Below are 10,013 nucleotides of genomic sequence, written 5' to 3'. Positions count from 1 at the left end.
AGTGGGGACGGGTGAGGGTCTTCCATCCCACTCCTGCTTCCCACGCTCTGTTCCCTTGTCCAAGGCCGTCTGATCCCGCTCCGGCCGCCCGTGTCCCCGCTCCCCCGTTGCCACGCACCTTCCTCCGGGCTTTGCAGTCGATGCCGAAGCACCTTTCCTTCCTTTCAGCCTAGACGCCCCCCTCCCAACGACCCATTCAGTGCAGCCCTGGACTGAGGCGCCCGGTCCACCAGGGGTCGCCCGCGGCCTACACTGGGTGTTGCTTCCAAGGAAAGGGACCCAGAGGTTCCTTAAGGGAGGGAGGGATAGGCCCCCCAAAAGGAGGGCCTGGGTCCCCTCTGTAGGGGGTGGATCTTGGATGGCTCGAAGGGTGGGACCTGCATCTTCACTGGGGGCGGGGCCTGGGTTTCTTGTACTTTGTGTCTCTGCCAGTCTGTCCAGGTCAGCCTGTGTCAGTGCGTGACTTGAGTGCCTTTGGTGGTCTCTGGGCATGTGATATTGTCTGTCTCTGAATGCATATCCCAGAGCCTTTGAGACCCTTCCAGGCTATGCGTTAGTGGGTATGTGTGATCATGGGCACGGATGTGTCCTTTTGTGTGCTTGTGGCCAGCTGATCTCATGTATCTATGATTGCACCTCTGGGCGTGTCTTAGCATGTGCCTGTGTGGTGTATGTCCACCACTGTTTTGGTATGTGTGTGATTGTGGGTCTGCGATTGTGTGTCCTGTATCCCTTGTGTCTCTGTGTGTGTCTGTGGCCAGCTTTGGTGGCTACTCTTGCGTATCTATGCTTATGTGTCTCAGTGTGTGTGTGAGTGTGTGTATGTCTGTGTGGTGTATTTGTGTGTCTGTCTCGGTTTGTGTGATTGTGTACCGCCTGAATGGGGGTGTCTTTTGTACACCGGTGTCTGTCTGGTGGCTGCCCCTCCGGGCCAGTTGGAGAGTCCCTTCCAGGTGGTAGCCCTGCTGGGGCTTCCTTCCTGGGGCAGGCTGGCTAGTTTCCCAGCAGAATGAGCCGGTTTTTCACAGACGGGGCCCCTCTGAGGGGTACCCAGGGCCCGCCCTGGTTTGCCTGGGTCTTCCCCATCCCTGTATCCTTCCACTGCCATTAGCAGGGAAACACCACTTCCTGCCTTTGATGTCACTGATGTTAAATTTTCCCTTCCTCCAAACAGCTAAGGCCACCGGTTTCTTTCTTTCTCTGCTTATTTTTTTCGCTTTAAAAAATTTTTGTGTGTGTGGCCACCGGTTTTTTTCTTTGTGTGCTCACACCTGACCACCATTCTGTATGTAACACACACACACAAACCAAAACAAAGCAAACATGGAAAATGCAGGTGGGCGGAAGCTTGCATGAAAGGTCCACGATCTCTTTTTCAGATCACTCTCCTAAGTCCCCCTAGCTTTTTAATATATCTTCCAGATATGTGCTATGCAAATGTATCTTTGCTCTGAAACCAAATCCGCATTCTTTGTTTTCGTAGCCCTTAGAGATCTCTAATGAGCCCCAAAGAGATGACTCAACCTCCTCCACAGCTTGATTCCTGAACTGATTCTATGAGTGATAATCTGACCATTTCTCTTTCAATGACTCTTTCGGCTATTTCCGTTCAGAATACTTCCTGCCTGTTTTTGGCTCAGATGTCCGCGCTTGTTTCCGGACCCTGGTGCTTCATCCATAAGATCACACTCCTGCCTACAGTCGCGCAGAGGCACCAGACGGTCAGCCCCACTGGCAGCAGTGATGACTAGTCCTGGAGAGCACCTACCGTATGCCAGGTGCTGTTCTGGCTCTCGATTCTGGACAGTAATCCTAGCAGGTGGTCCCTGTGTTAGCTCGACTTCTCAGATGGGAACCTCAAGGCAGAGAGGTGAAGGCATTTGCTCGAGATCATACAACTAGCAAGAGGTAGAGCTGGGATTTGAAGTTAAGTGGTTTGGACCTTGTGCTATTGTTGTTCCTCAACCAGAAGCAACGCTGGTGCATGCATGGGACCCCCCCCCCGTCCCCTTTTCTGATCCCTGAACACGCATCACACTGGAAACACACAATTCCAGAGTAGCTGGATAAACACCCCAACTCCACGAAGCCTAATTATGCCATCATGCCTTGTCGTGTTTACCCAATATCACAGGTGCACTCCTGTGCCAGGTCTGTGTTTCCCTGGCCTATCCAGGGCTGAGGAGGCTTGGACCCAGCTTTTCCAGAGACCTGACTAACTTGGAGAACACAGTTCCCCTCTCTGCATCGATTTCCTCCTTCAACACATGTGGATACCCCCTCGGCTGGAGACCAACCTCGCTCAACCCTTCCCTTCTCTTTTCTCTTCTTTTCTTGGTTCACAGCCCCCCCATGGGGTCCCGTGCCCTTTCACTGTGCACTTACCCGGCAATCACTAAGTGTCTCTTTCAGGCTTTGCCTTTCCCCTGGGGGACGTGGAAGATCCACGCCAGTGGCAGGTTGACCCTGGGGGAGTCCACATACGGGATGGGGGGCAGTCGGGAACCCAGAGAGAAGGAGGTGAGTTTGCTAGGAAAAATCAAGGCAGACTTCTTGGAGGAGGTGCCTGTTCACTGGGCCTCCGAGAGGGAAGAAGGGTGCCACCCCCCAACTGCTTCCTGCCCAATCCCTCCTTTGAGCCCTATGATGGCAACAGTGAGAATTCAGGCCTTTCCCCTACAGGTGAGGAAAACCATGGCCCACGCTCACCTCAGGGAGACAGCTGAGCACAGAGGTGCAACTGTACTAAACCGTGGGGTGCTAGGCAGCTGGTGCTGAGAGCTCCATAGTGGGCGGGGCTGCCTATCTCAGATGTCCCGACCACAACAATACGTCATGGCGCTCCCTGGCTGCGGCCTGAGCCTTCCCCAGGTTGCGGCCTGAGCCTTCCCCTGACAGGCATTGTTTCCCCGCTCTGGAGGGGGTGTATAGAACTCTGCTAAGCCCCTCGGCATTGAGAGAGTTCAAAACAGTCACTGTCAGTCCTTGGATCGATGACTTCAACTTTTGGAGTCTTAGTGTTTTTACATCCGCTTATTGGAATTGTAGAAAAGCGTCAGTGACCCAGCTCACGTGGAATGAGCATTTGCCATGTGCCTGGCACTGCTCACAGCAAGCTCTCAGCGGCTCTTTGAGACCTACTCTTTTTCCCATTTAGTAGATGTGAAAAGTGAGGCTCAGAGAGGTGAAGCAGCTTGCCCCAAATCACACAGCAAGAAATTTGAGGGCTAAAATTCAAGCCTCTAGACAGGGGCAGCAAATTTTCCTCTGAAAGGGACCAGAGAGAGTAAGTATTTGGGGCTTTGTGGGCCAGACAATCTCTGTTGTAACTACTCCACTCTGCAAAAATCGCCACAGACAATATGGAAACAAATGAGGGTGGCTGTGTGTCATACAGTTTTATTTGTGGACACTGAAATTTGAATTTCACATGATTTGCACATCAGGAAAGAGTCTTCTTTTGCCTTTTCCCAGCTGCTTCAAAATGAAAATAATCAAAACATTCGGTGTGGGGCTGCAGTGTGTCCACCTCTAGAGCGCATGCTGGTAACTGCTATGCTCTACTGCGTTCATTTATTCATTCAATCAGTCAATACGATCGAGGCCTGCAATTTTCTAGGTTGGAAACAAGGCAGGTGGAGATACTCCTCTTTGGGAGATAACAGTTTCATGGGGGAAACAGCCATGAGTGAGCAAATAAATGAACAAGAATATCTCACATGGTGGAAACTGCTAGTAAGGTCATGTCACGGGGTGATGTAACCAGGGCCCGAGAGAGAGACACTTTCATTTGGGTTGTCCGAGATGTTGACTGGGAGTCCTCTGAATTCCTTTTTGTCAGCTCAGACAACCCTTGTCTGGGACATTGCTGTGGGGGAGGGCTTAATAATAAACAGATTGGCCTGTGGCCTGTGAGCTTCTTGACAGAGCAATGGTATCTGGGGAGGGCTTTTTGGCCTCAGTATCTTTCTATCTATCTTCCTGGTTGGTCAGATTCCTCAGAGAAAGGATCCCACCATCCCCATCTTTCAGATCCCGGCTGCTGAGTGGGGGGCAAGGGTCAAGGTGGGAAAGTTTCAAATCCTGTGTTCAAGTTCACACGTTTGTTTCACGCATGCTTTTGGCATGATTCTTCTACCATCAGCTGCGTTCCTCCCACCAGAAACGCTGCCATATCCGCTGTCTGGAGGAAAAAGCAAAAAACAAAAAACCCAAAACAGCTGCGGTTCCACCCTGAAGGGGAGCAGAGCTGATATCTCTTTTGGGAATTTACTTTAGACCAACACTTCTATTTTGGCCGTCACCCACCACACTCTCTTTCGGAGCTGGGGGGGGGGCAGCCACCAATAACTGAGGCTTGAGACACGGTGCTGACTGTGGCATTTGGCTAGGGAAATTATATTTGGCATTCCACCCCGATGGCTTGCAATTTTTGGTGTAGCTTTTAAAACAGTCGCTTATACTATCACTGCAGTGGGGTTTGGGGAGAGAGTGAAAGTAGGGGCCGGAGCTTAATTCATCCTCTTTACTCAGAAGGACAGCTGGCCGCAGATCTGGGGAAAGAACATTCCGGGCAGGGGGACAGCAGGTGTGAAGGAACAACCTTGGTACCATGCGGTGGATGCTCCAACTTGGGCAAGTGTCAGAATCTTCTGGAAGGCTCCTTCAGACACTGGTTGCAGGGCTTCCACTCCCAGAATGTCAGCAGGTCTCGGGTGAGGTGCTAGAATTTGCAGAGCTAGCAAGTTCCCAGGTGATGCTGGTCTGGGCCTCGTGCTTTATAAACCGCTGGTAAAACGGAAACGTTCAGCACCTGTGAGTCAACACGAGCCAGCATCATCACAGTGGTCGCCTCGTAATTCCCCAGAGACGCTTAATACAAGATTGAATACAGGGCCGGCATCCGATCTTTGTTCGGTTGAACCAACCTCCCTGCCCCCATTTCCCCGACGGCTGATGGATGACTGAGATCAATTGCCCGGTCCACCCTTCCATTTTCTATAGGGAAAGTGAATCCTGGAGCGGGTTAGGGAGTTGGCCGGCTGGTCTGGGCAGAGCAGGGCTTCTATGGGAGACCAGGGCTTTTCTAGGGCTGGCCATCTCTCAGTCCAGGGTTGCTTCCTCTTTTGGGGCCGAGTTTTGACCGCTTCTCTGGTCCTCCTCCCGGCCCCGCCCCCGCCCACGCCCCCGCCCCCGCCCACACCACCACCAGAGAGCGAACGGGAAATTTGAGTTTCCTCTGCCTCACTCAAGGCTGCCCCTTTCCTACAAGGGGAATTTCTCCACCTGGACTCTCCAGGCTTCTGCTTGTGGGGTCCAGGGGGCCCCTGATGGGAAGCGTCTAGGTGGGTGGGCGGGGGCAGGCCAGGGAAGGTCCAGGGGTCCTGGGGCAAAAGAGGGAGGGGAGGGGGAGGGCTGAGCAGGGCACTTAGGGTTCCACTGGGAGGATTTATGCTCCACAGGAGAAGGGGGCTGAGGCCTGGCTATCTTCTGACCCCTCTGAAGATGTGCCGGGTTTAGGAGAGCCCTGGAGGGGCCCCAGTGCTGGGGAGCTAGGGAGTGATAAGAAATTGGGGAAAGAGGCAGAGAAGCAGAGAGGCGCAGAGATAGATGAGCGGGGAGACACAAGAGAGATAATTAGGAAGAAAGAGGGTCGGTGGGGCAGAGCTTGGAGGGAGGGAGAGACAGAGAGAGAGAGAGAGGGAGGGAGGGAGGGAGGGAGGGAGGGAGAGAGAGAAAAGGAGATGGAGAGAGGGAGAGATCCGGGAAAGAGAAAGTTAGGGAAAGTTCGGACAGAACGTGGAGGAGGCGGGGCGGGCGGGAACCAATCTACCGGGCGGATCTCTGGGATCCCCACGGGCCACACCCCGGAAAGCGGGGCTTCGGGATTTTATATAAAGCGCGGTGCAGCGGCCTCGGACCGCAGCCGCCCGCAGCCGGCCATGCCCTCCAGCACCCACGCTGCCCCGGATCCCGAAGCTCAGCGGCCGCTCGCGCCCTCGGGCCGCTCCTGCCACCCGCTGCCCTGGGCCCTGAGCGCCGCGCTGCTGCTGCTCGCTGCCGCCTGCGCCGCCTGCCTGGTGCGCGCCTGGGCCGCGCCCGGGGCTCCTGCATCGCAGGTCCCCGGCTCTGCGCGCAGCCCGAGACTCCCGGAGGGCCTGGAGCTGATGCCCGACGCCCGCACCCGCCTCCCCGACTCTCCGCAGGTGAGATGCGGCCCGATCTGGACCCCGGGAGAGACCCCTACCCAGTTCCGGGACCCCTTCTCCATTCGCTCCCCCTCCACCCCGAGGTCCTTTCTGCATCCCAGGCCGATGGTGGAGGGACCCCCATCGTCCCTCTTGGACCTCCGAGGGCACCGCTTCTTTATCCAGGACTTCGGGGGGCACCCTTCTCGTCCCGCACCCCCGTGAGACCCCATCTCATCCCGGGACCCCAGAGGGGAGCACTTTCTCCATCGCGGACCCCGAGGGACATTTTATCTCGAACCACTGAGGGGACTCCCCCTTTCTTTCGTAACTCGCGGAGAACCTAGGTTTTCTCCCGGACCCTTGGGGTACCCCCTTTCTCTCTCAAGACCCCCCAGTGCCAAGCCCCCTGGAGGGACTCTCTCCTCTTTTCCCTCCTGAGTCCTCGGGGTTCTGTCCTTGCACACAGTAGGGCTGGGGCAGCGCGCGCGCTCTTTTGCAGCGGGAAGGGAAGGGAGCGTAGGCTCAAGACTCGCGCAGATCCCGGGCACTCCACTTTCCAGAGGGCTGCGGGTGCGGGAGGGGGGACCTCCACCCACTTTCCGTTTGTCCTCTCTCGGCAGGGCGTGTTCGCGCAGCTGGTGGTGGCCGACGGAGGTGAGTGATTCCCCCCGACAGGGGGAGGGTGCACTAAGAGGGAGAGCCCCAGGAGAGGGAGGCCTCCTCTGTGACCCAATCCGACCCTCTTCCCCTCCCTTCTGTGAAAAGTGTCCCCTCCCTTCTTAGAACCGCGTCAGCCCCTCTCTGGGTCTCCTCCTCCTCTGACCCCCATCTGTGCCCACCTCAGACCCCGCCCTCTCAGAGCTGGGGCTGGATGCCGCAAATCTCAGCCTGGTAGGGTCTCTCCCACTGGGCTCTGGGAGAGACGGACCCCTCCTTCCCAGCCCTGTCTCCCTTCCTCCCTTCTGGAAACCGTCTTTCCCGTTCACTTCCGCTCCCTCTTCCCGAGACCCTCCTCCCCCCTCTTCTGGAGACTCTCCTCTCTACCTCCTTCCTCTGCCCCTCCCCCTTCCAGACTCCCCTCCTCGTCCTTCCTCCGGAGACCCTCCCCCGCTCCCCTCCCCTTTCTGGGGACTCTTCTTCCCACCCCTTTCCCTCCCCCTTCCAGTCTCTCCTGCCACCTCCTTGCCTTCTCTCTTAAGGAGACCTTCTCCCCATCCTCTCCTCTCCTTGGAGTCCCTCCTCCTTCACCCTCCACCCCCTCCTCCCTCCCTTTATGTTTCCTCTAGGATTTTTCCTCCTTCCCCCACAACCTCCCCCTTCCTCCCCCCTTCCCCTTCTCCATCCCCCCTCCTCTTCCCCCCCTCCCACTCTGAGTCCTTTCCTTCATTCTATGCTAACTCTGCCCCCTATCCCCCTCTCCTCCCTCTATAAACCCCATCCTTCCATTCCTAGGAGCCCCCTATCCCCCTCCATCATCCTTTTTTTTTTTAATTTTTTTTTTTTTTTTTTTTTTTTTGCGGTACGCGGGCCTCTCACTGTTGTGGCCTCTCCCATTGGGGAGCACAGGCTCCAGACGCGCAGGCTCAGCGGCCATGGCTCACGGGCCTAGCCGCTCCGCGGCACGTGGGATCTTCCCGGACCAGGGCACGAACCCGTGTCCCCTGCATCGACAGGCAGACTCCCAACCACTGCGCCACCAGGGAAGCCCCCCTCTTCCTTTTTGGCATTACATTTCCTCCTCCTCCTGGTTCCTGGAAGTCTGTCCCCCTCCACTTCCTCAATCTCCCTCTTCTAGAGAGTCTTCCCCCTCCCTCGGAATCCTTTCCTTTCTTCTATCCCCCCTTCCCCTCCCCCAGCCCCCCCTCTTTCTGAGACCCTCTCCGAGTCCCCTTACCTTTCTCATACCCCCCTCCCCACTTTTCCCTCTTGTCCTCTCTCCCTCAGAGCCCCTCCTCCCCTCCCCAGGGCTGCGACCTCAACCCTTAGCGATGCCCCCATGCTAAGCATGCCCTGTGTCTTCCTCCCACAGTGCAGCTGACCGAAGGGCCCCTGCACTGGTGCAGCGAGCGGGGGATGACAGGTGTGACCCTGGCACCCGGTGTGAGCTATGACAAGCACACGCACGAGGTGGTGGTGGCCCAGGCCGGAGTCTACTATGTTTTCTTGCACTTGGCGCTGAAGCGTGCAATGGCCAGCAACGGCAACAGCTCCGGCTCCGTCTCTGTGGCCCTGAACCTGCGGCCTCTCCAAGCTGGGGCCGCTGCCCTGGCCCTGACCTTGGACCTGCCACCCCCATCCTCGGGGAACTCAGTGGCTGGTTTCCGGAGCGGCCTGTTGCACCTGGATGCCGGACAGCGCCTGAGCGTCCACCTGCACCTCGCGGTCCGGGAGCCTCGCGCCTGGCAGCTCTCAGCGGACGCCACGGTCTTGGGCCTCTTCCACGTGAACACCCAAGTCCCCACTGGACTCTCCTTGACACAGCTGACGTGACCCCCAGGCCTAGGTGCCACCCCCTGGACCAAGACTGAATCTTGCCTTCCTTTCTTAGGGCCCCTGGTGATGGGGTCTAGCTACTCTACCTCACTGGGCTGGGCCGGGGTCCTTGCTGCTGAGCCCCTCTTCCAGGACTCTCCGGGTCCCTCTGTCACTTGGTATTTATTCTGAGCCTGAGCTCAGACAGTGTACATTATATTAATCCGTTCAACTTATATTTATTGAGCTTCTGTTCCGTGCCAGGCACTGTGCAGGGCTAGAGAAACATCAAATAAAAAAGACCTCCCCTCCATCCTTATTTATGTTAATATGTGAGAAATAGAGACTTATTCCCAGTACCCCCCCCCCCCACATGGTACTCATGGGGCTAGCTTGTGGGAGTCCAAGTAACTATGTTGTGTGAGCTTTACTCATTCATGCAAATTTTATCAGGCACTGTTTTAGGTGTTGGGGACACAGCCATGAATAGGACAAGACAAACCCCCCAGCTTTTGCCAAGCTGACGGTCTAGTACGCTGGCTTGACACTGTGACTGTGTGTGACCCTGTGTAACTGGGGCATATGGGAACGTGTGAGGTGGTACGTGATGTTAGATAATAAAGTATTTATATATGTTATGACTTCTGTATATTGAGCATTTACTATATACCAGACAATGTGAGTTATCTTGCGATTTATATAACTCCCCTGTGCCTTAGGGATTTTATTATTCCCGTGTTACTATTATCTGTGCTCGTGAGATGTTTTACCTATACTGTGTCTGGTGGTGGAAATACTGGATAATGCCATTTTGCGGGACACTGCTTGCTAACTCTGTGTTCTGTGTCACCACACTAGTAACTTAACACACTATTGACCGGGGGATTTTTGCAGAAACTAACACCTGAGGCATTAATACATCCCCGGTCAATAATGGGTTAAAATCGGCCATGGTGAGAGCATTTACACTACAGGAAGTGGCAAATGTTACAAGTCAGGGCTTGATTTATTGTTTGTTGATTGTCTATACTTAAAGTGCAGGTGAAAAGGATGTTCAACACGTAGATTACACTTACGTGGTTCTTTTTTTAAAAAATTATTTTCTTTATTTTTAAATTTATCTTTGGCTGCGTTGGGTCTTCGTTGCTGCACGCGGGCTTTCTCTAGTTGCGGTGAGCAGTGGCTGCTCTTCGTTACACTGCGCGGCCTTCTCATCGCGGTGGCTTCTCTTGTTGCGGAGCGCGGGCTCTAGGCACGCAGGCTTTAGTAGTTGTGTCACACAGGCTCAGTAGTTGTGGCGCACGGGCTTAGTTGCTCCGCGGCATGCGGGATCTTCCTGGACCAGGGCTC

At 55.3% G+C, this 10,013-nt stretch overlaps 1 protein-coding gene across 1 annotated transcript; it reads left to right on the top strand.

Moving 5' to 3' along the window:
- Positions 1-5,942: 5,942 nt before the first annotated feature.
- Positions 5,943-8,681, top strand: TNFSF9 (TNF superfamily member 9; the record flags this gene model as incomplete). Its single annotated transcript, XM_079917493.1, has 3 exons — positions 5,943-6,206; positions 6,812-6,845; positions 8,221-8,681. The coding sequence occupies 3 exons, from the start codon at positions 5,943-5,945 to the stop codon at positions 8,679-8,681; spliced, it is 759 nt and encodes a 252-aa protein (XP_079773619.1).
- Between the last annotated feature and the right edge of the window lie 1,332 nt (positions 8,682-10,013).

Source organism: Stenella coeruleoalba, assembly GCF_951394435.1.
Source record: "Stenella coeruleoalba genome assembly, chromosome: 3".
NCBI lineage: Eukaryota > Metazoa > Chordata > Mammalia > Artiodactyla > Delphinidae > Stenella > Stenella coeruleoalba.
This window is presented reverse-complemented; position numbering and strand designations above follow the sequence as displayed.